Raw genomic sequence first — 27,489 nt, 5'->3', positions numbered from 1 at the left:
AGTGAATAAATGCACTTTTTGTCAAGAAAAAAACAGACAGAAACAGCAGTCATGAGTGGGGTGGCCAACCCTTGGCTCCGCCCCTGCGTTAATGGCGTTAAATTAATTTTAACGCGTTAAACTGAAAAAATTAATCTGCGTTAACACGCTAATTTTGACAGCACTAATATATGGGTAGCTGACAAATAAAAAGTGGACTGTGTCCTATGGTGTGACATAGCAAAAATGTAGAAAAGAAACTTAACATACAAATAACATGAGAGAAACTTATCTTCATTCTTAGTTACAAATAGGATGAGAGCGGGTTACCTTAAGTGTTAGGCTATATATATGTGTATATAATGCTTCGATAGAAGGAGCCTGATTCGACTCCCATGCCATTTTGGCAATATGGGGGTGCTCAATGTCTGATTTCACATAGAACTACCGCTTTTCTCCGAATAAGTTAATATACAACCTATTAAGATAACGCTGTAAATAAGAATCTGAAAAGAAAGAAGCTTTAAATAAATAAATAAATATTTTAACGTGCGTCAATAAATCCAACCACCCCTATAGATTTAAGTTTCACTTTCCATAATGCGTGACAGAGGAGCATCTTGGCGAGATTTCTTTAACAAGACTCAAACTGACACAGGCAGAGTGAAAAACTGGATTTTTTTCGATCAGGTAGGGTACAAGTGATTTTAAAACATTTCAGCCGGTTTATATATATCATGTGTATATTATTTATCTCGTATAAAATGCATTCGGTTGAGTTACTCTGCAGTAAAGCGCTTCATTGTAGTACTACCGTGATTCATTCAGAGCCGCGCAGATAGCCTTTGTTCATGCATTCGGGGCATTTTGTACAGATAGCCTATAAGTCGTGATATTAACGTTATGTTGTATAAATAACGAAGCGTATTCTATATGAGATAAATGAGTTAAATCCCATTGATTTAAAAACCTGCTATCAAATGCTTCATTCTACTGGTCATCTTCAGCACGCGCAGCTCAAAAAACAGAAATGCAGAACATTAATAACTACTGTCATATACATAACGTTATAATGAGAGCACTGTTGTAAATTCTTAGGGTTTCGTTGATGTTTAATGTTAACTATCTTTTAATCAAAACATTTACACCGTTTGTATCTGCGAGGCGTCCATTAGGTTATTGTCCCTGTGTGTTAACGTCAGTAATTATGACTGTCAAATGTCTAACTTGACTCTTGGTAATGTATTTTGCCCCGCCCCCAAACATATGATTCAGCTATCAGTCGACTATCGGCATGATTCGAAAATCACGATTCGACTATGAAAATCCTTTGACGGGGACACCCCTAATATTAATATAATTTAACATTTTAATTGATTCTTGTGATGACAGGAAAATACACATTTCTATTACAATTATTGCATGTCAAAACCAACTTGTCAATTAACATGCAAATAGAAAAAAAATGAAAAGACCTTTCACAATAATGTTAACTATAGTTTACTGAGAATGCAATGTGTACTTGCAATCTGACACATTTTGGATGGGAACAACTGCATTCATGTACTTCTGCATCACTCCATGTTGTTTTGACTAGCAAATTTCTCCAGTTACTATGCTCTTGGTTTAGAAGTTCCCTGAGCTCTTGAATTGCCTTGATATCTTGTTATTCTCACAATTAAGTGCCCAGTGACCCTACGCTGGATGGCTTGGAAGGAGTCAAAACCTGTTCAGCATACCAGACAGTCAATTAAGTCTCATTTTTGAAGCATGTCTAGCACAAACATTGCCCTCACAGTTACATGTGCTGTGTTTCAGAATCCGCACAAATTCTTTCCCGAGGAGCGCTTTGGAGATGAGAGTCCCGTCCTGGCCTTGCGCCAGTCAGGTCGCTGCCGGGTCAACAGTACACCAGCTGTGGAGAGCATGTTCACTGACCTGGAGGCTCTGGTGGGCTTCCACCCCTCTGCCCCCACCTCCTCCACCCTATCATCCCCCGACCACCCCGGGCCATAGCCAGCAGCAGTATAAAACGGGCTGGAGACCTCGGGTCCCCACCCAGCCTCCCTCCAGATCTTTCTCCTACCCCTGCAATCATGCACTCCTTCACAGGCAGCCCTCTTCCAAGATGGGCAGCCCAGTCTACCCACCAGGAGCCAAGCCCCTGCCCCCAGACTGCACTAATGCACAGGGGGGGAGAAATCTTCATCCTGACAAGCAAATGGTGATTAATACCAATATATTATTCTTATTATTAGGGCTGGGCGATATGACCTAAAATCAAGATCTCAGTCAATTGAACATTTTACCTTCATTACAATTAATGAATGATCATTTTATTTTATATATATATATAATATATAAATATAATTATTATTATTATTATTATTATTTTTTTTTTTTGGACTTATAGTTCATTAAATGTTTCTACTGTAAATATACTCAACTATTAAAGGGGGGGGGGTTTCTAATGAAAGAGTGCATCTCTTATCTTTTGTTATTTTGAAATAATTTAAGGAAAAACAATTTATGGTTATATTATATAATATATATTATTATATCATATTTTTGGCAAACAAAATAAATTAATATTGGCATGTCAAAGGTAGAAAATAAAAAAAGCACAGCGCAATATACCTACTCCACTAAGTTGCCGTCAAATACAAAAGTTGCCATGCCAACCTTCTACTGTAAAAACCACCTCCAGGGTCTTCTGATAGACCTTTTTCACATTTCTGGGTTTCTCAGCAGCAGAAGTCATCATAGTTGGGTTAACTTCGAGAGCAGTGAATGGGAGAGTACCACAAAAATATTTTTGCATTCCCATTTGCTCAAATAGCAAAAGAAAAACTCCACGATAGACACGGTAGTCCCTCCCATAGACGCTGCATTAGAAACACCCTCGCATTAGCGTTTTTTGTAATTTGATGCAAAAGTGATATAAGATGTACATATAAATGTACATATTATAGTGTTATAAATGTACATATATAAAAAGTTTTTAAAAAATCCAAATATAAAAAAAACTTTTGAGGATTTACGATGCTGATTACCATTGAAACGCGTCATCAGTTTTGTGAAAAGGGTCCATTGGTCCACTGTTTTGGAATTGACATTGATGAGTGGCGCTGTGTGTAAAAGTTTAAATTCTTTTAACGCGCCACTTGTGCGAGACGCTACAAAAAACACAAGCCCAATGGTCAATGCGGTAGTATGTTTTTAAGGGGAAATATTAATGGGATTAAAAAAACAAAATGAGCAACATGGGAAAATTACGTCAGGTAGAAGTTCTGAATTTTGTTTTCGATTTCATTTCTATTAATCATCTAGCCCCCTTATTATTATTTTCTTCTTATTATTTTTCTTGTTAGTATTACTATCTTTTTAATTTATTTTGTGTAAATGTTTTTTTGTTTTTTTTTATACAAAATGTGTAGATTTGTGTAGGATTTGGTTATGAACTGTACTTGAGAGGCTATTCTAGGATATTTTGTGTAAATAAGTTCCAGTGAATTTAGGCATTACAGCATTATAATATACAGTATGAAAAATAGGTTTCCATTTTGAGCTGTGCTAATGTACATTCTCTAATTTATTCTTGCAGAACATGGAGCCTGTTATCAACGAGTTCATGCCAGACATCGCCATGGGTGTTTCAGCAATGAGCCTGAAGGAGCGGCGCCTTCCGGAGGTCTCCATGGAGGTGGAGAGTCACGAAGCCCACCCTCACCTTTCTACAGCTCCTCCCATGTCCCACAGCTACTCCAGTCGTCACCCGCACTCCTCCCGCAAGCGGCACGCAGCTGAACCCAAGCCTGAGGGCCCACAGCCTGACTTCCCAGATCTCTACGAGTTCCCAGGCCGTCACGTGCCTCCCTACAGCGGACCGGACCTCTATATCCACGGCCGTCAGGCAGGTGGTGGAGCACCACCTCCGTCCTACTCCGAGGCTTCAGAATCCCTCCGTCTGGATGTGCTGGAACAGCCTCCACAGAGACTAGACTTGGCAATCGTCTCGCAAGGGGGCGTTGCACAAGCCATGCAGAGGTCATGGCCCATAAACGAGACAGACCTCACCTGTGGGCTTGGCCCCTCCACAGAACAGTATGAGGAATGGCCCACGGGCCGCCGGCCTGCTCCAGAAGGAATGGGGCTGGGCTTAGGGGCGAACGTTGGGTCTGGGGACGAGGGAGGCTTGGGTGCCCGAGACCGCAGGTCGCCCAGCAAACCCGAATACCCCTACAGGAAATCTGCTCTCTGACCCCTGATTAAAAAAAGACTGAGGACTGATTTAAATGCTAAGTGTAAGCTAATAGGTGAGGCACCAGCAGTCCTGCACTTTGTGTTCTTTTGAGGGCTGACAGTATCTTGAAGTGATGAACGCCCATAAGCTGCGCGAGTGGCTGCTTTTCTGAAGGCTAAAGGGAGATGTCGTGTAAACTGCTCTGGATAGGTTCGAAACCCAGTGAGGAGAGCTTGGTTTGGTTATGTGCACCCTGAAAAGAGGTCAAAAATGTGAAATATTTTAATCTGAGAGATCCTTAGATTTATGTACAGGATATTAATGTACAAGTATCACAGTATATTTCTTTTACTTTTATTTTCCTGAACAGACTATGATGACTGGAAAAATATACATTCATCTATATGCACAGATTTAGTTTCTTAGGAGTAAATTGAAAAAATATGAAGGCAATAAGTTGCAAACTCATTACTTTGTCTAGTCCTTGACAAACGGCTCCTTCTTCTTTTGAGGGCAGAGTGGCAGTAATAGCTCATGTAATCTGCCGCATACGCCGGCTTTTACATTAGCCTGTGCAATTTAAGAGCCGAGATGGAACATAAAAGGGAAAACAAATGAAATCCCCTGTCTCCTGTGAGGCAACTTATCAGGCATAACAATGGCACAGATGCACCATTAAATGTGAATGGGGCTTTGTTTTAGCATGTTTCACAACTCAGATCTGCAGATTCATTCCAGTATATTTAACTTTAAAAACTATCTGTTCTCTCCAACAAAAATTTGGCATCCTCTTTTGCATTCAGATTCTCATTCCAAGGCTGCAGTTGGTGGCATTCCTGAGAGATGGCAAATATGGGTTGATCATTATCAGCCACGTTCTCCAGAACTGTACAGGACGCTCAACCAAACCAACCTCACACCACATCCTCGGTCCTCTGGTTCAGTAGGACGGCAGCAGTTCATTAGCTTTTCTGTGCTAGTTCTGTCAGCAAATGACCAACAATTATGATGTCATGAACAGGACTTTGCAAAAAAGAGAATTCTTGAAGTGTCATGGATTTAGACATGAGTATTTACTTTTGATTTGTTACACAACACTCTATCATACACACTGCTGCACACCCTACCTATAGATGAAGTGACTTATTTTAAGCTTGTTTTTTAGCATCCGAAATACCTGTATTCTTAAATAACTGTGCAATAGTGCAGCTTTTTCATTTTAAATAATCATTTTGCTTTCTTCTCCTTACAATAAGAACCTTTCTCAGATATAATACTGACGCAGTAAATATGCAGGCTAGTTCACTCAAAAATGCAAATTGTGTCCTCATTTACTCAACGTCATGTCGTTCCAAACCTGTGTAACTTTTTTTCTCTCTGTGGAACACAGAAGATATTTTGAAGAACTGTTTTTGTCCATACAAAGTCTGTGAGGTCCAACAATATCAACATTTGACCCCTTTGACTTTCACTGTGTGGACCAAAAAACCTTTCTTCAAAGAACATTCTTCAAAATATCTTTTGTGTTCTGCAGAAAGAAAATATATCCTACAGATTTGAAACAACAACCGGGTTAGTGAATGAAGGAATTAGCATTTTGGGGAAACTATCCCCTTAACGTAATCAACAATAGCCTTTCCCCACAAGCGACGATGGTACTGTATTCTTCTCACATGCTCTCAAATATTATTATATAAGAATCTCATGTTGTATTAGACCGGATGGGACCTCTGTTGAATATCCGAACGATCCTCAACTGTATTCATCCCACATTCTTCACTTCAAGTGCTTCTTTCTTTGGAGCACAAGAAGCGTTTTATTGGTTGAAAGCACAACGTTGTGAGAAATACTAAGAATGTTATTTCATTTTGTCAGATAAAAGTGCTCAGACAATTTATATGCTGGTTAAAGGCTCGAGTTTCAGTTGGATGGTCGATCAGATTTTATTTTATTTTTTATTTTTTTGACTGTTAAGAACCCACAGTTAAACCAAAGATGAGTTTGGGAGGATGTTTGTGTTGCATGGTGAATCTCGGAAGCATTTTATTTTATCTACCAGGTTTCTTTGCCTCCTAGCAAGTTGAACTGAAACCATTGGGTTGAGATTCATGTTTGTTACTCAAGACTCTTTGGTGACTGTGACCATCGAAGGAACATTTATCATCGATTGATTTTTATCGATCTCTCCCCAGGCTCTTTGACTTACAGAGATGGTCTTAAGAGTTGATGTGGGGTTAGTACTGCTCTATCTGTAGTTACGGCCTTAAGACCTTACCTTGGGAAACGCAGTTCTCCATCTTAAATCGCATAAGGTCTTCTGTGCCAGAGAGACTCTCTACCTCTACTCTCTTCTCTCAACATATTTCAGTCAATTCGATTTTCCATCTTTATATTCTTTTCAACTTATGCAGACCTCTTGATCTTCACCTTGAACATTTGTCATTGGGGGACCAGAACCAACAGCAGGAAATCAGATTTTCACCACTTTCTCACATTTTTGTGAGGATCCTCTCTTTCTTTTCTTTACACTTGCTGTTTTATTAGAACTTAACAACAAAGTTAAGATATATCTGAGGACAGTGCCATCTTGGATGACAATTAACTCAATCTACAGTTATCACAGGTGTTGTTATTCTTCATCTACCCTTGGTTGTTCTTCAGAATTGTTAGCTGCCTGATGCAGTTGCAGTGCAACGAACAGGTCCTCCTGGACTCCTACTACAGCCCACCTCTGAGTCAAGCCTGAAAGAGTCATGAACCCTGAGTGGGAGAGCTCCAGTTTGCCATCCTGCGACGCTTCAGAGGGTCAGATCCAAAAATAGATCCAACGTAGACCCTGGCTGGGGTGCAAGTGATCGTCTCAGAGAGTTGAAGTCATCTGAATCGGACTGAGATTGGTAGGACGCTGTTTGTCTCCTCTGAATTTCAAGGACGTAGCTCTGCGGTTCTCTTCACGTCAGGCTTATCAGATACATGAAGATCTTCAGTCCCTGTTACAAATGGTTCAGCCTTTCCATTGGCGTTTAACAAACCTGATAATACATCATGAGATTGAGCTTTCAGTGTCTGTGGTTCTTTCAAAATGCAATGCATCGCAGCCTACTTAAGCCTACCTTCCCTGACCTCATTCCGCAGCAAAAAGAGGACGAGTGAAGCCATTTACAAACCACATTTATTCAGAATAAAAAGATATTTTGTTTCACAGGGCAGGCGTTTCACTCAAACTTCATTTTACCTTGCAGATCCTCCAGGTTTCATGTCAGCATGACAACGACGAATCAATGCACCTGTCACGCAACTTGTTTTACCACCAGCTCACACGTTCTTCTTTTGTGTCGGAAGCTCTTGTCAAAAGCGCAGTCGTTTAAATTCTCAGTGTTGCGACTTTGTAACTCAGTATTTTTGAGCTGTCGGTCCATCCTTCTGTACCAATGCCATTTTGAATTGGGTCATCTGTCGAGCGAAGATCTCTCGGTATGTGTTTTTTTTTTTTCCTTCTGTTTTTATGTAACAGTTGCATGTTAGTTCTGATTTTCCTGTTACCTGTAACTCCAAGCATTGAGTAATTGGCATCAGCACTTCCCTTCGAGGCAGCCAAGAGGAGATCTGAGGTCTGTCATGTCATTCTAGCGAATCGCACTGGCTGCGTAACCATGACCCAAAATCGACAGATGGATATTTAGGCCTACTGCTGCTACTCAGAGGTTTTCCTGCCAGCGGAGAACATTATTTCTTGACGTCAATGCCGATCCCAGCGATCTAGTCCCATATAGACCCAGCCATGCCTTAAATTTAAGGGGGAGGTTAGGAAAACTCCTTAGATCGCCTTCGCCTATGCTATACTCAGGCCATTTTCAACTGCTAAGTCATTTATTTCATGTTATAAAACACAGATCAGATCATTTTGATTGCTGCAAAAGTCGATGCACAGTTTGAAGATATTATTTTGTATTTGAGATGCACACTGACCTCATAATTAATACATTTCTATCACAAATGCCATTTGTGGTCATTTGGGTTTTGTGGGTTGCTTGCCTGAGAGACCGTTAGGGAATGAATTGGAAATGCATTTGAGCTCCCAGTGAGGAGCTTGAATCGTTTAGTCTGTCCTGTAGAACTCAACTGGCACGTAGTTTGACATTAATTTTTCATTGCTTAAGAATAATGGGTTCGTTTTGGGTGGGAATGAATTTGGCTACTATACTTATACCGAGGAGTAAAAGCTAGAACAGATGAAGGTACCCATTGCACTAAATTTTTGATGGTGTAACGTTTGTTGTGGAATAGCGCCCTCTGTTGGCTCTATTGATTTATTTTGACTGAAACTAGTTCTAGATTCACAGCTGAGTCATTTGTCTTAAACATTCATTCCTAATCCGTTTAGTGTATTTGCATGGCATCGCGTTATTCATCTCCAAAGTGCCGCAAGGCTGAAATGAACTGAAGGTTTGTGTTTTGGATGTGTGAGGGGCAAGGGAAGTTGTTTTTGCAGACTTTAAGTCGAGATCTCCAGGTTCTCTCTTGTGCTATCTCTCTTACGGAGACGATTTAGTGCCTTCCCTGCCTGAGGCTGGGCTTCCTCCACACCCCTTTTGTCTTATGCAAGCCCTTTCTACAAACCTCTGTTAAACCGTCTCTTTGTAATACTGTAGCCAACGCTTAGTGTGCATAATGTTTAATTTTTTTTTTTTTTTTTTCTTCAAAAGATATTTTTCAAAATTTTTGGTACCTTTGATCACAGGCCTCAGAAATATGGTGTTTTGTTGTATGTAAAATGTAAAGTTTTTTATAAATATATATAAAACATGCGAATATCTATTTGAGACTGTGTGCGTGTGCATATATTTGTATATATACACGTGCACATACAAAAAAAAAAAGCATTCTTTTGTGGAGTTGTGGAAAGTGTCTATTTTTCTATTCTTTTCTTTGGCCGGTGTAGTTATGAACTTTACTCTGCAATTAGGTGACTAATGTCTTGGAAATAAATAGTTTTGAGTTATAATGGTCGTGTGTGTGTGTGTGTTTTGTTGTTTGTTTGATTTCATTCATTCAAGCTGCCAGATGAGCAGTGAGTAACACGTTGCCATTAGAGGGAAATGTGAGGGGGAAACACAGCAGGTCTCACTAACCACACAATTTGCATAGAAGCACTGTCATGCAGAAATCATGATTTGGTTCCCACTGAAATCTACAATTGAATTTAAAACCAACTGAAACGATGCATATGCAAAATCACACAAATCTGTAGGCTTAAAAGTCGTTTTATTAAACTATTTAAGGTATAGATGTATGGATGGAGGAAAGCCCTTATGGATATTGTTTGGTCCTGGTTATGTAAATTACTAGCTGCAGGTTTCATGACATACCTAAACATACCCTTAAATTGGGACTGAAATCATATACTATGTTTTAAAGAATAAAGTTTAAGTCTAGTAGCCTTGGTTAGTTTTTTGCCCACTGCAATGGTGTGCAAAGCTTCATCAGTTATTAACAGAACTTTATGAGGTTATGAGCTAATGAAATATAAACAAACAATTTCTCCCAACAGAGTGTTCTTGATAAACTGAGACATACATAGCAGGGCCCAAATGTATTACCATGTTTATTTCTCAAAGATAGGACATTAAAAAGTAACAGAATCTACAAACAAAACAGGTTAAAACAAGATAAAATGAATAAAGCATTACTAGACAATTCACAATTGTAACTGAACAACCTGAAAAAGCGCTTGCGTAGGTTTATCTAAACAGATTTTTCCAATAGGTTGTAGATCTATTTACCCTGACAAAAATGAATGTGAATATTTGCTGTCTCATCAGAACAGAATGAATACTGACTGCAGCCATGTGATTCTGACTTCCCTAATAGCGTTCTGTAAATACTGGTACCATTTTAAATTGCTTAAAAGAGAGAGCTCCTGAGGATTGACTGCAATTCCTATTTATATGACATTATAGAAGTGCTTTTCCATAAATCCATTGTTTATCTTTCCATAATGCATCTGAGAGCCAATCGACATATTGATTTGAAATGGCAGGATTATAAGAAAAGAATTACAGCTACATCTTTGGAAACACAGAACCTGTCATCACTATACAAGGTCAAAATCATACAAGGTTATGAGGGCCTGAATTTGAACTGCATATTTATTTTACAAAACCAGGGGTGGCCTTGAAATTAACAGATTGGGGGGAAAAACCGTGAAGGATTGGATGTAGCTGGTATGCTTGAAGTGGCAGGGTGAAGGGCGGTTTAACTGCAGTAGTACTGGCCTGCATTGGCTCTTCGTCTCTTACGGCTTTGCTGCTGTTCGAAGAAGTGACGGATGTCTTCAGGTGTCACCACCTAAACAAGGAAGGAGAGGAGAAGAAAATGAACACTAGACACTACAAGCTTACATTCAACTAAATCACATTAAAAAGGAAAAAAAAAAAAAACAGCAGGTATGTGATCGGCTAGAGACAAAAAAGAAGGAAAATCTGACTACGCCCACAAGCCAGCACTTATTATTAAAAATATATATTTTAGCACATAAAGATATATCTTATATTGAAATAATACATACTATTGTCCTGTAATTTAATTATAATAATTTTATATTATCATGATTAAGTACTATAATATATTATAGTAAAGTATATATATATATATATATAATTTTTTTATTATTATTAAAGTACCTGCCAAAAGTTTGGAAACATTACAATTATTAATGATTTTGAAATATGGCTGGAAATAAGGCTCATCGAGGCTGAATTTATTTGATCAAAATAAAGTTAAAAAAAAAAAAAAAAGGCGCAATATTGTGAAATATTACAAATTAAAAAAATCTTTTTTCAATTTTAATATATTATAAAATGTAATGTTATCCCGGTGATGCAAAGCAGAATTTTCTTCATCATTACTCCAGTTTTCAGTGTCACATGATCTTTTAGAAATTATTACAATTTATTTGACTCAAGAAACATTTCTGATTATTATCAATGTTGAAAATAATTTTGCTGCTTCATATTTTGTGTGGAAATGGTGATACACTTTTCAGGACTTTTTGATAAATATAAAGTTTAATTAACAGCATTTATTTGCATTTATCAAATATATTCATAAAATGTTGATGCATTTATTAAGTAGACCACTCACTTTTTATCACTTTCATGCATGATGAATAAAATTATTAATTTCTCTCTCTTTTTTAAATCTTACAGAAATGTTTGAGTGGTATCGTTTCCACAAAAATATTAAGCAGCAAAACTGTTTTTAACATTGATAATAATGAGAAATGTTTCTTGAGCAGCAAATCAGCATATTAGAATGATTTCTGAAGGATTATGTGGCACTGAAACTATTCTTTATAAACAACAACAGATTTATAAACGTTTCTAATGACGAATGTTGCGTTCCCAAATGCAAATTAAAGTGGCTCAAACCAAGCGCAGCGCAGCTAGCACTAACAGTGAATCGAAAGTAAAAACAGTAACTTACTGTAACAGCAGACTTAATTAATCTATGGCCACCACTAATATATATATATTTAAATAATCACAACCGTTGCGAATTTGTGACAGCACTAGCAATCTCAAATTCTCATCGCCATTCATAAAAAGTCACCGGGTCGAGTAACACGTTTCAGCGCTGATTCTACTCGCGTTTGGTGCTTTGAATCATTTGAATGCTTTGAACTGTCGTGCAGATAGCGCCGCGAGCTCGTGCAGCGCTCTCAGGACCAATCAGTCCAGTTTATTTCGCCATTTGCGCGATTTCAATAATCATGCAGGAACACCCAACAAAAAATAAAAAAAGTAAAATATTGGATCTATGCGAATCATATGGGTTGTCCCTCAGACGTCGAAAAATACAGAAATCCATATTCATACAGAAAAATTACATCCCTGACACACACACACACGAAAACCTACCTTTCCTTCTGCTGCAAATCGCTGCAGATAGTCCTTCAGTTCTGTCTTCATGTCATTATATTCTGGAGGAGAAGTTCAATGTCAACATCACAGTTGAGCAGTTACATTTGAAATCTTATGTCAATCAGAAAACTAATTAGTTTTGCTTTCACACAGATAAGGATGTTAGTACCACTTATCTCTACTAACCATGGATAATCTCCAGCTGCTGAACCCGATTTAAGTTGTTTAGGGCTGACATCAAGGGGTCACGACCCTCAGCTCTTCCTGCTTGTTCAGCCTGCATTGTAGACTTGCCCTTGTTCTCATACGCCAGGACAGTGTCCATCTCATCCATAAGGAAAGACACTCCTGCATCTGTATAGAGGACCTAAGCAAAGAAAGCAAAACATGAGACCAGAAACAACGTTGTTTTTTTCATGTTTATCGTGTTTGAATGATACAGAATCACTCTGTTAAAGGATTAGTTTACTCACCCCCACGTCTTCCAAGATGTTCATGTCTTTCTTTCTTCAGTTGAAAAGAAATTAAAGTTTTTTTTTGGAGGAAAACATTCCAATATTTTTCTCCATATAGTGGACTTCAAACGGTTCAAATTGCAGTTTCAATGCAGCTTCAAAAGGGCTCTACACAATCCCAGCCAAAGAAAAAGGGTCTAGTGAAAAGATCGGTCATTACAAAAAAAAAAAAACATTTTAACCACAAACTTTAACCACAAATGCTAGTCTAGCACTGCCTGTGATGTGCATGCGCGACTTCACGCATTACATAATCACGTTGGAAAGGTTACGTGTGGTTAGTTCTTCGTCTGTGTACTCCAGTTCAAAAAGGCGCACAAATCTGTGCGTGGAACCTACGTACGAACATTTTCACGAACAAATCATAATTCATGAAAATGTTCATCCTAAAATGTATTCTAAATTTAAGAAAGAAAAAAAATAGTAACAACTGAAAGCACATGTACGCAAGAAAAAAAAAAAAAAGAAAAAAAAATATCACATTCTGGCCGGTTAATCTTATATGGGTTCAGGTTCAGGTTCAGGATCACTTTATTTGTACCCATAGATAGACTAGGTTTGCAGTGTTGTGAGTTCTCACATCTTTCACATTTTACAGACACCACAAACATTAAACAACATATATGATAAAGTGGTTTAAAGTATATAATATATAAAAAAAATATATAATCTATATCTAACACACATGTGTTCAAAATAATAGCAGTCCAACATCACTAACCAGATCAATCACTGTTTTTGGTAGAAATTATATTTCTACATGGCAAATATTTTACAAGTAGGTGTGGTAGAGTAACAGAAAACCAACAGACCCAACAGTCATGACATGCATGTTGTTGATTCTGTGTAATTGAATCATTAATTGAAAAGGGCGTGTTCAAAATAATAGCAGTGTGGAGTTCAATTAGAGAGGTAAATCTTTCAGTGAAAAAACTGGTGTCGAACAAGTGGCCCTTATTTATGGACGAAGGCAGCAAATGTTGTACTGTGCATTTCTCTCTGAAAATCTGAGTAAAATGGGTCATTCCAGACATTATTCAAAAGAATATCGTACTTTGATTAAAAAGTTGATTAGAGAGGGCAGAAAATGATAGGCTGCTCAGCTAAAATGATATCAAATGCTTTAAAATGGCAACCAAAACCAGAAAGATGTGGAAGAAAACGGAAAACTACCATTCGAATGGATCGAAGAATAGCCAAAATGGCAAAGACTCAGCCAATGATCAGCTCCAGGGTGATCAAAGAAAGTCTAAAGTTACCTGTGAGTACTGTAACAATTAGAAGATGCCTATGTAAAGTCCCATTGTTGAAAAAATGAACCCATTGAACCCCTTACCAAAGAACACATTGACTGGCCTAAAGAGAAATGGCGCAATATTTTGTGGACTGATGAAGCAAGATTGTTCTTTTTGGGTCTAGGGGCCGCAGACAGTAGGGCTGTGCATCACCAGCAAAGTCACGATACAGGGCTGCATTGAATTTCACCTCAGAAGAATTTAGTAAAACAGCCGTTTATTAAACACTGCATTCTCTAGGGCCATTGCTAACTATAGGCAGGTCAGGCAGTTGACCCCTGCATTATGAAGGGCCTCCATAACTGTACCACAGTACAATATAGGTAATGGCATGTGTTTCATGTTTCAGGGCCAGCTGTATCGATACATCTATCGTCAAATCTCTGTGACAATACATCGTTGAATCGATGTATCGAACACAGCACTAGCAGACAGTTTGTCAGACGACCCCCAAACACTGAATTCAAGCCACAGTACACTGTGAAGCTTGGTGGCGCAAGCATCATGATATGGGCATGTTTCTCATTCTACGTGTTGGGCCTATTTATCGCATTCCAGGTATCATGGATCAGTTCGAGTACATTAAAATACTTAAAGAGGTTATGTTGCCTTATGCCGAAGAGGAAATGACCTTGAAATGGGTGTTTCGACAAGACAACGACCCCAAACACACCAGTAAGCGAGCAGCATCTTGGCTCCAGACCAACAAGATTAATGTTATTGAGTGGCCAGCCCCATCTCCAGACCTTAATCCAATAGAGAACTTGTGGGGTGACATCAAAAACGCTGTTTCTGAGGCAAAACCAAGAAATGCAGAGGAATTGTGGTATGTAGTGCAATCGTCCTGGGCTGGAATACCTGTTCACAGGTGCCAGACTCCATGCAACACAGATGTGAAGCAGTTCTCAGAAACCATGGCTATACAACTAAATGTTAGTTCAGTCATTCACAAGAAAGCTAAATCTTCAAGCAGTTTTCAGTTTATGCAGTAAATGTTTGACTCTGTAAAGAAAAATGCAGATACAGCTATTTTTTTTTTGAACAACCTAATATTCCTTTTTCTTCACTTTCTGTAAAGTAAAAAGTTTACAACATTTTTCTTCATGTTTTGATTTAGAATAGAATGTGCAATGTTCCCAATACATTTGTGTGTATTGAAGTAAAGGTTATTATAAGGATTTTGAGCTTTACTCGCTTTTTTAAACACACTGCTGTATTTAAATATATATAATTACGATAAAATGTATATTTCATCTTAAAATAATTTCATCGTATACAGTACTGTAAAAGAGTAAAAAAAAAAAAAAAAGAAGCTGCATTAGACTATAGCTTGAGCTGCAAGGTTTCTCTGAATAATAGCACATGTACAGCCAGTTAATGGAAGCTCTGTAAACTGGGTCTGTATAAAAGGTGTTTTGTTGTGTATGAACTGATTTTGAAGGACTGCGCACTTGGCATTGCTCAAAGATCTGGCGAGAGCGTGTCTGAAGACAGCGCGTCACGTGGAGTTGTGTGGAGTATATTTGATGAGAATGACTAACACCATCACAAACCTTGTGCACGCGGCGACTCATTTAGAATACTTAGGACGACATTAGGACGAGCTTAAGATCAAATTCATGTGCATATGCACGTGTTGTGAATTAGGCGGAAAGTTTTCGTGAAACGTTCGAATGTGCGTATAAATAAGAATAATGTATGCAATTATTAGTTAAGGAGACCTATTTTCTCCTCTAACGTCAAAATTGTCCGACGTTGTTTTACCGTTTTTGTAGGCCGTTTGACTTTCTTTGCACGTTCGTTTTGTAAACACTCAGTTGGTACGTCCGCCTACGTCACATGTGACTTTTTCAACATGACTAATGTGTGAGGTGCAAGATGAGCATTTGTGGTTAAAAAGTATAAATATATATACTTGTTTTTTTTTTTTGAAAATGACTGATCGTTTCGCTAGATATTGGGGTCATGTAGAGCCCTTTGAAGCTGCATTGAAACTGTAGTTTGGACCTTCAACCCGTTGGCTCCCATTGAAGTCCACTATATGGAGAAAAATCCTGGAATGTTTTCCTCAAAAACCTTCATTTGTTTTTGACTGAAGAAAGACATGGACATCTTGGATGACATGGGGGTGAGGACATTTTTATTCTGGAAGTGAACTCATCCTTTAAACAAGGGTAAAAGCAGTATTATTTAGTAAATCTCCTCTGTAAAGTGTGTTTGCGCTGTACCTTGCAGTCGGTGCAGGTGCAGAGTTTTGTGCGCCAGGCAGACGGCCAGAACACGGCGCCCTGCAAAGTCTGGCTCCTCCCTGAGGCCTTCATCTCTCTCAGCCTGCAACCTGAGCATGAACCCTCCTCTGAGGAGCCTTCAGCTTCTTCCTGGTGTTTCCGCTTACAGGTGGATGTCCCGTTGACCTGCACCTGACAGCAGAGAGAAGGTCACCAAATCTTGATCACTGATTCCTCTCTTCCTGTGTAGATTGTTAAAATAATTTCTCATTCATACAGCTGAGTTGGCATTCTTGCTAACAGCAACAAAACAATGTGGTGCAAATTCAGTTTAGCTCGATTCCTTCAAATTACAGCTTAATTGAGACAGATGACGCATATGAGATGAACCAATTCCCAAATGAAAAGTCTTTCAGACATGCATCATCTAACAGAACTACTGCCACCTTGTGGTGAGACAAAGGTAAATCTCTGTCTGAAACAGCTTAGTGCATCTAGTGTCTTAAAACACTTATCCAAGCAGGAGATTTAAGTTTGGCTGTCCACAATAAAATGGACTGAACAGGAATGAACCGAATTAAAAATGCCATGTCATGTTTCATCCTCTTATTTAGAGACAAGAAAACAGAAACATTACAGCAAACAGTAAGTACCTTCTCATCAACAGGGCTCTTCGGGTTCTCATTTTTAATTTTCTTCTCCTCTTCATCATTTTCTGCCTCCACCTTCACATCCTCCTCTCCTTTGCATGGACTTACTTTCGTTATGGGTGGCACTGATGCAAACAAGACAGAATAAATCTTCACAAATGTGTAAATGTTGTAAACACTGTAAATGTCTTTACTGTTTAATGGGCCCTGACTGATACATTAATTTCTCTCTATTTTTAAAGAACTTTGCACTCATTTTCATACTAAATTATCTGTAAATGCAAAAAAAAAATATATATATATATATATATATATATATATATATATATATATTATACACACACACACACAGGGGCGGACTTAACCAGTAAGCGAGGTAAGCGGCCGCTTAGGGCCCCGGGGAATCAGAGGGCCCCATCTGATATTGGCGAAACATATTTGCAGCGTTGAGCAATGTAGCCGTTCACAAACGTTCTCCTAGGCGCACCGGCGCGAAGTGCCGCGTTCTCGTATAAATGCACGAATGCAATGACTGGAGATTTTTCTCTTAATAATAGGTTTCATTTTCGATTTGTTTCTCGGCAAAGCCTACAGTATGCCTTCAGAACACTTGGAATATATAATGAGTTGCCTGGGATAATTTTATGTTTGTAAAAAGATTGGAAAGGTTTACAATTTATTAAATGGACAAGTTTTGTTGTTGTTGTTTTTTTTGATAATGTCTTCATTTGTAATCTCAAAAAATAAGGTAGCCAAATTTGGCTTTAGAACAGCATCAGGTTGACAAATTACTGGTTGTGACGGTACAAATAAACTATAAACTAGAGCGAGATAAGCAAAATAAGGGTTATAAACACTTGGAATATGGAATGAGTTGCATGGGAATTTTATGTTTGTAAAAAGGTTGAAAATTTTTACAATTTATTAAATGGACAAGTGCACGCATTTTTCTTTTCTTTCTTTATTTATTTTTTGATAATGTCTTCCTTTTGTGATCCGAAAAAAAAAAAAAAAAAAAAAAAAGATAGCCTAATTTGGCTTTAGAACAGCAGCAAGTTGACTAATAACTGGTTGTGAAGGGATAAATAAACTAAAAACTAGAGCGAGCGAGCAAAATAGGGGTTAAGCATAAAAATTTGCTTAGGGCCCCCAAATTGTTAAGTCCGCCCCTTTACACACACACACACACACACACACACACACACACACACACACACACACACACACACACACACAGTGGGTACGGAAAGTATTCAGACCCCCTTAAATTTTTCACTCTTTGTTATATTGCAGCCATTTGCTAAAATCATTTAAGTTCATTTTTTTTCCTCATTAATGTACACACAGCCCATATTGACAGAAAAACACAGAATTGTTGACACTTTTGCAGATTTATTAAAAAAGAAAAACTGAAATATCACATGGTCCTAAGTATTCAGACCCTTTGCTGTGACACTCATATATTTAACTCGGGTGCTGTCCATTTCTCCTGATCATCCTTGAGATGGTTTTACACCTTCATTTGAGTCCAGCTGTGTTTGATTATACTGATTGGACTTGATTAGGAAAGCCACAAACCTGTATATACAAAGCCCGGTACACACCAAGCCGACAGTTGGCCGTCGGGCAGTTTTTGTTCGTCGGCCGACTAAGTTTTCTCAGTGTGTTCTGCGCCGTCGGCTGAAGTTGGTCCTCGTCGGCTTTTTTTTCGGCCGATTCGACATGTTGAATCGGCGTCGGAGCTCGTCGGGCAGTCGGGCCATCTGATCATTCTGTTTGGCTGTTCAGCTGGCGAACCAGTGTGCGAGAAAGGCACAGAACGGACGTGCTACTTGGCCATCGGGTGGCAAGCGTCGGCTTGGTGTGTCAAGGCAACTTTGGACCCAGACGCTGCCGACGTGAGCCGACCCCGCAGTCTGCTTTCGTCGCCACTAGTTTGTCGGCTACACACCAAGTAAGCTACAGCTCACGGTGCATGTCAGAGCAAATGAGAATCATGAGGTCAAAGGAACTGCCTGAAGAGCTCAGAGACTGAATTGTGGCAAGGCACAGATCTGGCCAAGGTTACAAAAAAATTTCTGCTGCACTTAAGGTTCCTAAGAGCACAGTGGCCTCCATAATCCTTAAATGGAAGACGTTTGGGACGACCAGAACCCTTCCTAGAGCTGGCCGTCCGGCCAAACTGAACTATCGGGGGAGAAGAGCCTTGGTGAGAGAGGTAAAGAAGAACCCAAAGATCACTGTGGCTGAGCTCCAGAGATGCAGTCGGGAGATGGGAGAAAGTTGTAGAAAGTCAACCATCACTGCAACCCTCCACCAGTCGGGGCTTTATGGCAGAGTGGCCCGACGGAAGCCTCTCCTCAGTGCAAGACACATGAAAGCCTGCATGGGTTTGCTAAAAACACCTGAATAAGATTCTCTGGTCTGATGAGACCAAGATAGAACTTTTGGCCTTAATTCTAAGCGGTATGTGTGGAGAAAACCAGGCACTGCTCATCACCTGTCCAGTACAGTCCCAACAGTGAAGCATGGTGGTGGCAGCATCATGCTGTGGGGGTGTTTTTCAGCTGCAGGGAAAGGACGATGATGAATGTAAAGATGAATGACAGGATGGAAAGATGAATGCGGCCAAGTACAGGGATATCCTGGACGAAAACCTTCCCCAGAGTGCTCAGGACCTCAGACTGGGCCGAAGGTTTACCTTCCAACAAGACAATGACCCTAAGCACACAGCTAAAATAACGAAGGAGTGGCTTCACAACAACTCTGTGACTGTTCTTGAATGGCCCAGCCAGAGCCCTGACTTAAACCCAATTGAGCATCTCTGGAGAGACCTAAAAATGGCTGTCCACCAACGTTTACCATCCAACCTGACAGAACTGGAGAGGATCTGCAAGGAGGAATGGCAGAGGATCCCCAAATCCAGGTGTGAAAAACTTGTTGCATCTTTCCCAAAAAGACTCATGGCTGTATTAGATCAAAAGGGTGCTTCTACTAAATACTGAGCAAAGGGTCTGAATACTTAGGACCATGTGATATTTCAGTTTTTCTTTTTTAATAAATCTGCAAAAATGTCAACAATTCTGTGTTTTTCGGTCAATATGGGGTGCTGTGTGTACATTGAGGAAAAAAAAAAAGAACAAATGATTTTAGCAAATGGCTGCAATATAACAAAGAGTGAAAAATTTAAGGGGGTCTGAATACTTTCCGTACCCACTGTATATATGTATTTATATTTACCTGCAATATGTGCAGCATAGTTCCAAAGGAAAGGTGTTTTATTCATGCATGACTCGCAGATCATCTCTTGCAGCTCAACACAGTCTGGCACTACGCAGCCTAAATGCTGAGAGAAACACACAGAGATGTTCTCAAACATTTCAACTTGAATGCATTATGCTCCTCATCTACACACACAAAGAACACTAAACCATGTTCAAGTCCTGCCTGACTGCAATCTGATTTGATACTAACCCGACCATGGAACCAGTCCTCACACACGATACACTGGATCATCTCATCTGGAACCTGAAGAAAGAACTTGGTTCATATATGCATGTAATCTACTGTATGTAATATAATAAAACATCCAAACACAATACAAATCTGAATAGGGATTCATAACTAAAGTTTATTTGCAATACAACATACAATAACAGAATAACACAACATTATAGAATGCATCTCAAACTAAACCGCACATTACCTCGTCCTCTGGATCTGGGTAGGGTCTGTCACATGTGCAATACAAGCCAAAAAAATTATGGCTGTATTTGTTCCCTGAATTCACTTTCTCTTTATCCTGCTCAACAGAAATCCATCAGATTAGAAAAATCTAATTAAAATGGAAAGACTCAAACTAACAGCAAAGCGTATCTCACCGCAAACAGCTTGCACTCCATTTCCCCAAACTTGTCGTTTCCACAATCACATCGAAAGTTCCTGTATTATCAATAAGGTTTTAAGTGCAGCTTACTCGTAACATATCACAATGCCTCAGCACAATTTAAAGTAGGATCTGTGTGTAATTCAATCCAAACTATTTAAAAACACTGATGCCTATAGTTTTACTGCCTCCAGATCTCCATGTGGAAATATCTTCACATTAAAATTATTTTTATGTGACGGTTCTCACTCAGGTATTCACTCTCATTGCCTATGATGCAGCTACTTCAAATACATAAAGGAAAAACAGCTAAATAATCCCTCGTCATACTGTCAAAAATATATTAATACATATTAGGCAAAATAGTTTGCAAAATGCACATGGAACCCCTTCAGCAAACCATCAAACAATAAATGTCAGATCCAATCAGGCTCTGCTTAAATGGGTTACAGCAGCAGCAAATGTACCTTCTAACATAGTATCACAGCTTCAGTGGTTATCTTAGATGGACTGTGTAAATATTCACCTCTTGGTATATAGCTCAAAAAGGTCATGGCCTTCATGGCACTTGTAGGAGCATGCCAGACAGATGCCAGCTGGCTCTCCTCCCTTTGGTGTGCAGGTGTTGCAGGCATACAGAGCCTGACGCTTCACATATCCCTGTCAGGAAAAAAAATTAAAAATTAAAAATAAATAAAAAACAAATCACCTTGTTTTCAGAACATATAACTTGTTTTCATTTGAGAATATTAATGTAAATAATACAGAGCATTTGCGGACACCTACTGTTTAAGGCATCTTGCTATTAGCTGTTATTGCAATAAGGTTTATTTTCAACAAATAGACGCAGCATCGACGCATTATTAATAATGTTTTGTGCTAAACCCAAATCAATCCTCCAAACATTTTGCAAGAATTATGTTGAACACCAAGATGAAATAGGCTGTGTCAAGGTATGATCCGCTTGCTAAAAATGGATTACATGAAAAGTCTGCGTTTACATAAAGACGCCAAACCTCTGGATATGAGCATTTCTCTGAATCACTCCCTCCAAGAACAGCGGAGGCTTCGTTCTCCAGTTCTTCATCCTCCTCTAAGACGTCCACCAGAGATACAGTAGCCTCCTCCGCTCCATCATTTGCCGCCATCCTTGAAGAGATGAGCGCAAAAAATGTGTCTAGTTCCTGTTCCAGGGCACGAAACGAGACACGAACTAACTGAACTATCAGCGAGATCACGTTTTACTGGAGACAATGGGTCCTCTGTAACAGAACTAATAGAAAGATGCAGGAAAGTGTTATGCAATTTGACATTACCCGAACAAATTCTTGGGATTAACTGTGACAATAACAAAACCAATGCTGCTTCCGGTTTATGCAAATACAAGATGTTTTGGCGGGAGAGTTGCGGGAGTTGTAAATAGAATTTATTATTTTTAGGGCTCTTTTTTCTGACTAATGTGTATTATACATCACACCCACATTAACTCAATGATTCCGCATAAACAGAAGAAAGAAAAAAAGGAATTTTCGCAAATCTAACTTGATAGGTCAGAGTTCAAAGGGTAGATCAGTGTTGCCATGTCCATTTATTATCCTGCTTATAAATAGTGTGTCACTTGCTCGTACTATTTTTTTTGTTTGTTTGTTTGATATATATTTAGAAATACTTCAGTTGTCACATTTTTACATGGTTATTACATTTTGTTCATTGTTAATATTGTTAATTTGCTGCCTGTTACAGTTATTTGATGAGCAGTTCTATATTTGAAATATTTTAGCTATTTTTGTACTGATAACAACATTTTGAGGGATGTTGTAATTTATCCTGTAATGCAATCTATTCCATTCTATTTTATAAATAATTTTTTTAGATACTCCTTTTTTTCTTTCTTTCTTTTTTTCATTTCATTTAGGCAGTCCATTTTGCATGTTTTTTTTTGTGAGATCTGGCAACCGATTTACAGTGTGTATCTGCAATATGGCAGCGTGCGAGCTGAAGGGAGAGCTGAAGTACCGAGATGGACAGACAAGCCAGTTTACGGTACAAGCAGATGGCAATTTGAAATCAATGATAACTGGCATCAAGAAATTAAATGCTGATATATCTGAAGTTTTGACGGCTCTTGTTGAGCAAGAAAGGGGCTCAGCGGGAAACAGCACAGCGGATGTAGATGGTAAGCTGCTAAAATAAAGGCTGGGTTGTTTATTGAAAACCAGCAGACTTCAAATTAAATTAAATTAATCAATCAATCAATAAAAATACATACAATAAAGACTACGAAGGTGGCTAAAAGTCTCCCTTCATATGACAGCGAGCTCCTTAACTTTACTGATACACTGCCTTCTGTCGTCCCAACTTTTATTTATTTACTTACTTTAGAATACTTATTAATTCAGTATTCTTATTATAATTAAGTCAACGTCATTATATTTTGTCATAATTATTATCTCATTTTGTAACTTCTTTCTATTTGTGAAACCCATGTTTATAGGTGAAGAGGAAGAGGACAGTGACAAAGAGGATAATTCCACAGAAATGGCCACCAAAAAGTCAAACTCAGAGCCTCCAAACAAGCGGAGAAAAACCTTGCGGTCATGATCTTCAGAACTGTTATTGTTTTGTTATGGCCTTTATTACATAAATATGTGTTGTTACATTAGTACCCCCCTCCTCGGAAAAACCTTTGTCAGCCACAATTTCATGACTATGTTGAGATTTTGCCTTAATTTGTTCCCATTTTTATGTATTTCTAAGTTACTTTTCTTCAGAACTTCAGGTTCCTCTATAAGAAGGTATAGGTATAACAGTGTGAAAGGACAATTGTTTTATCAATACATTTTTCCTCTTGTAAAACGTTACAAATTGACTGGTTATCAGTACTGTGGTTTCTTCAGCTAACAGGTGATAATAAACCACTGTGCAATAAACTGGATTCAAACTGTCCAATAAAATGTCTGCGTTTCTGATTGAGAAATAGATGTCACAGTTACAAAAGAACACAGACTGCACATTACATTTTTTTATTGATTTTTGACAGAGTTGTTTCAAACCACAGTGTATTAAGATTGCAATGGAAAGTTATTAACAAATACCCATCAAACATTATTATAAATTCACAGTCAAGCCCTTTTAGACAAAAATGATTTGCCATTTTGAACATTTCAACAAATGAATGAAAGACACTGTTGACAAAGACATGATTTTAAAAATCAAAACACTTGGGTCTGTGGCACAGGTTGAAGTTGAGAAGTTTGAGACCCAATGTTTTGTGCCAGACTCATTACAACCTACCACACCCAACAAGTCTAAATAACCTTTGCATTTCTTATGCAAGATAAGATTACCCACACTGTAAAACGATGCCGATATCCCTCAACAATAAGACATGAGATTGAGTTCACAACTATTCCACACAGACATGAATATGAACAATTTGTTTTCTGAAACACAGATGTCTTTTCTCTGAGGACACTTGATTATCACTATGATACATGAAAAATAGTATTTGTCAAATAAACACAGATAATATTCTTGCCATGTCTAGAGCTGACAAGAAATACATATTTGATAAAGTGTATTTTTAATACAAATCTTTCCTTATTAGAACTCCTTTCTTTGTTCCTGCCTCGAGTGCATTTTATATTCAAAACAAATAAAAAGTTAAACACCATTATAAACAAATGGAAAATACATATGTGGCACCGCTGTCAGCGGTTTTCTTATTTTCCACTAATAAAATGTCCACTGGAGTTGAGAACAAACGCCTGGAGCATTAAAGTGACACTACAAATCCATTGGCCTCATAGTACGGAAACAATTACAGCTGTCCACACTGACAAATCTTTATTGATCTTGATTTATATTAAATCTATGCACCATTAGAAGTGTAATTCAAGCAGTACACAGTTCAACACGCAGCCCCATCAACATTCTTCGCATCTTGGACAATGGCTTAATTGCCTCCATTTACGCTACTTAAATTTCATTTATCAAATTTAATTTCAATTATAAAAGTTTTTTCAGTTAAATAAAGACAAAGCTTCTAAAAAAAAAAAAAAAGTACCATAAGACTGAGCCAACATGGAAAATACTTCTGGATCCCGTTATAAATCTACTTGAATTAAAATGTGGACCAATTTTGCCATTCAGCTTGAAAGAGTACGAAACATCACCAGTGTCCAGTGTTTGTTTGTTTTTTTGCTTAAAATAAGCAATAAAAACTGGTGTGGAACTGTAAGTGACTGAAAAAAAAAAAAACATTACAAAGAAATGAATCCTAAACACATTCCCCTTTTAATTCCTACACCAAAAAAAAAAAAGGACCAAGTCTTAAAAAATAATCTTATTTATGAATGCACTTTTGTATTGCCCAACCCCTAAGACATCAAACTGTCTGGCACCTTCTCCTCATCTTTAACAATCACTTCAAGTGTCAATCAGCTGCAGTCTGCTGATCTGATTGGAGGCCTTGGCGAAGGTTTGGTGACGGTTGCAGAGAACAGCAAGGCAGATGGGCAGAATACAGTATCCTACAGTCTTGGGGTCTGCCCTTGTGCAGGAGTAAAGAAAGAGAAACACCTGGAGGTAGGGAATGAGGAAAATGGTGGCCCACACCCAGAAGGGCAGGAGGAGAAGTCTTGTTTTCAGAGTCACGATCCATGAGGTTGAAGATGGGGAAGAGGAAGAAGCATCTCCCGACCATTTTGTCTGCGCTCCAGCCGCCTTTTCTACTTGTGCCAGTGCAAGTCGGTTGTATGTTTGGCTGATCTCAAATATATAATACACTGCAGCGACACTGGCCAACAAGTACAGTCCTACACCTATCCACCCCATCCGCTGGCGGAAATTCATCATTCTCCATGCTCTTCTCTGGAGAAACAAAGACAGCAAATGCACACGATGACAAGAAACCAAACACATGGTTGTGAAATCATGTGATCAATGGTGTGATCACTACTGAATATTCAGGAAATAAAAATCACATCAACTCAGCTTGAACTATCAGTCAGAACTGGAAAAATACCATTATTGTTATTAAATACTTATATAATATTTAATTATATTCACTAAAAATATAACACTAAAATATTTAATTTTCAAAACATGAACTTCCTTCAGGTTGTACGAAACAATTTTTTTAACTAATTATAAAACTCTAGCTTCAAATATAAACAAAGAGGAAATCCTTCAAACACAAGAAACCTCACCATCTGGAGATTTCTCAAAGCTGTCGACTAGTTCTGTTGTGTTATTATATAACGACACGCCCCCATCATATCCACTAAACACATGATTACACATGAGTGTTACTTACTGTGATCACACGATCAATCCATTTTGCGCGGTTTTCAGGGCAATATGTTTCTCAAGTCAAAACACACAACGCTGTCACAGGATTGTTGTCACAGGACTCACTTCCTGGAATAGCAACATCCGGGAAGTTTCCCCGTGAATCTTCGCCGACTTTATTATTAACCTCTCAAAGTACTCTACTGCCCCCCAGAGCATCACCGTGTCACATTCATATACATATGTACACATACATAATACGTGTACACGGGTGTGCTGTAACACTAACAGTTTGACCAAGCACAAATTCACTACGGAGGGGTTGAAAAGAAAAGATGATCCAAACCAATGTGTTAGTTGTGGTATTATGGAAGTTGTGGCATTACTTTACTCTGGCATTGGCTGCCCACCCCTCTGATCCTGATACTAATTGTATTACTATATTTAAAAATCTTTTGAGAAAATTAAACATTTTCTTATGAACTTATACAATTTCCTGTCATAAAATCCATCATGAGTATAGTCATATTTGAGAAAAAGAGAAATTGTGGCTACAATTAATTTCAAGCTACACAATACACATGACAATTAATGAGGTTAATACAACACTTAAAAGTTACTATCAATCACCACTGAGTTTGTCCAGGCTGAGTGTTTGTATTAACTTTTGACTGTGATCCAAATGATGAGGCAGAAATATATTGTTGCTACCATTTCATTTTGTGTGTGTGTGTGTGTGTGTGTGTGTGTGTGTGTGTACACTTTGGCCTACAACATCTGTGGGGTATGAAGGAAAAGTAATAGTGTAACATATTACTGTTGCCAGAAAGTAGTAGCCTAAGTAAAGTTACTTTTAAGAGAGAGTAATTAGTAGCCTCAGTAATCTACTCACAATTTTGAAGATAATTAATTACCGTACTTTTTTAGAGTAATGTACCTAACACTTAGGCTATTGCACGTTTTTATTTACAAAATTTTGTTTTTGATATTTATACCGAGTAGCAAGCAACACAGTGTGGGAAGTAACAAAGCAACAATGTCGACAAAGCTTGGCCAGTAGGCTACTGTCATCATTTTTCCTCTAGGCTAAATCACATATTTAAATATTACAAATAGCCTATATCATTAAAAAACTTCAGTGTTTTATTTGAAAATATTTTATATAATTGAAATAGCTAACCTAGATGAAAATTACTTGAAATTACCCACATGAAAATATACTATAGTAATTTATACAGCAAATACTATAGTGTTTTTGAACCATAACTATAGTAAAGTGTATTATAGGTACTGTATATATTATAGTATTTACAACACTTTGTTAATGAATGCTACAGCATACTGTAGTATTAACTATGGTAAACTACAATAAACTTTTGTGTATTGTACTATAAAATACCCTATACTGTATTTTACGGTGCCCGGGAGGGGCCGTCTTCAGCTCACTTAGTTTTGTCAGTGTCGGGGTTATCAGTGATG

General features: G+C 38.2%; 4 protein-coding genes across 4 annotated transcripts in view; 2 read left to right on the top strand and 2 right to left on the bottom strand.

Moving 5' to 3' along the window:
* Positions 1 to 8,917, top strand: part of btbd7 (BTB (POZ) domain containing 7) — a 54,170-nt gene extending 45,253 nt beyond the window's left edge. The window contains 3 exon segments of the mRNA XM_058755713.1: positions 1,798 to 1,940; positions 1,942 to 2,203; positions 3,584 to 8,917. Coding sequence (XP_058611696.1) covers positions 1,798 to 1,940; positions 1,942 to 2,203; positions 3,584 to 4,240 — 1,062 coding nt within the window. The 3' untranslated portion in view covers positions 4,241 to 8,917.
* An 892-nt stretch (positions 8,918 to 9,809) lies between these two features.
* On the bottom strand, positions 9,810 to 22,132 carry ubr7 (ubiquitin protein ligase E3 component n-recognin 7). The gene is made up of 12 exons (XM_058756409.1): positions 22,035 to 22,132; positions 21,735 to 21,867; positions 21,245 to 21,378; positions 20,714 to 20,774; positions 20,539 to 20,634; positions 20,307 to 20,360; positions 20,073 to 20,178; positions 16,836 to 16,957; positions 16,183 to 16,374; positions 12,331 to 12,511; positions 12,142 to 12,203; positions 9,810 to 10,570 (listed from the first exon to the last, which is right to left on the bottom strand). Exons 2-12 carry the CDS (start codon positions 21,864 to 21,866, stop codon positions 10,478 to 10,480), a joined length of 1,233 nt encoding a protein of 410 aa, XP_058612392.1. The 5' UTR covers position 21,867; positions 22,035 to 22,132; the 3' UTR covers positions 9,810 to 10,477.
* A 414-nt stretch (positions 22,133 to 22,546) lies between these two features.
* si:dkeyp-55f12.3 (uncharacterized protein LOC568418 homolog) lies at positions 22,547 to 23,648 on the top strand. Its single transcript, XM_058756412.1, has 2 exons — positions 22,547 to 22,894; positions 23,213 to 23,648. The coding sequence occupies exons 1-2, from the start codon at positions 22,648 to 22,650 to the stop codon at positions 23,317 to 23,319; spliced, it is 354 nt and encodes a 117-aa protein (XP_058612395.1). The 5' UTR covers positions 22,547 to 22,647; the 3' UTR covers positions 23,320 to 23,648.
* Positions 23,649 to 23,725: 77 nt separating this feature from the next.
* Positions 23,726 to 26,168, bottom strand: tmem251 (transmembrane protein 251). Its single transcript, XM_058756410.1, has 2 exons — positions 26,036 to 26,168; positions 23,726 to 25,590 (listed from the first exon to the last, which is right to left on the bottom strand). Exon 2 carries the CDS (start codon positions 25,573 to 25,575, stop codon positions 25,147 to 25,149), a length of 429 nt encoding a protein of 142 aa, XP_058612393.1. The 5' UTR covers positions 25,576 to 25,590; positions 26,036 to 26,168; the 3' UTR covers positions 23,726 to 25,146.
* Between the last annotated feature and the right edge of the window lie 1,321 nt (positions 26,169 to 27,489).

This window comes from Onychostoma macrolepis, chromosome 20 (genome assembly GCF_012432095.1).
Source record: "Onychostoma macrolepis isolate SWU-2019 chromosome 20, ASM1243209v1, whole genome shotgun sequence".
Taxonomy (NCBI): Eukaryota; Metazoa; Chordata; class Actinopteri; order Cypriniformes; family Cyprinidae; genus Onychostoma; species Onychostoma macrolepis.
The sequence above is the reverse complement of the archived record's forward strand: the minus strand, read 5'-3'. Positions and strand labels throughout refer to the sequence as shown.

Bases quoted from the DNA above. Each gene is read 5' to 3' on its own strand.
- ubr7 (XM_058756409.1), bottom strand. From the start codon at position 21,866: ATGGCGGCAAATGATGGAGCGGAGGAGGCTACTGTATCTCTGGTGGAC. The intron at 12,512-16,182 runs GTACAGCGCAAA...TTCTTTGCTTAG, and splicing joins GCACCTGCACCGACTGCAAG to GTCCTCTATACAGATGCAGG. The intron at 12,204-12,330 runs GTTAGTAGAGAT...CTTCTCCTCCAG, and splicing joins GCAGCTGGAGATTATCCATG to AATATAATGACATGAAGACA.
- si:dkeyp-55f12.3 (XM_058756412.1), top strand. From the start codon at position 22,648: ATGTTTTTTTTTGTGAGATCTGGCAACCGATTTACAGTGTGTATCTGC. The intron at 22,895-23,212 runs GTAAGCTGCTAA...CCATGTTTATAG, and splicing joins CAGCACAGCGGATGTAGATG to GTGAAGAGGAAGAGGACAGT.
- tmem251 (XM_058756410.1), bottom strand. From the start codon at position 25,575: ATGATGAATTTCCGCCAGCGGATGGGGTGGATAGGTGTAGGACTGTAC.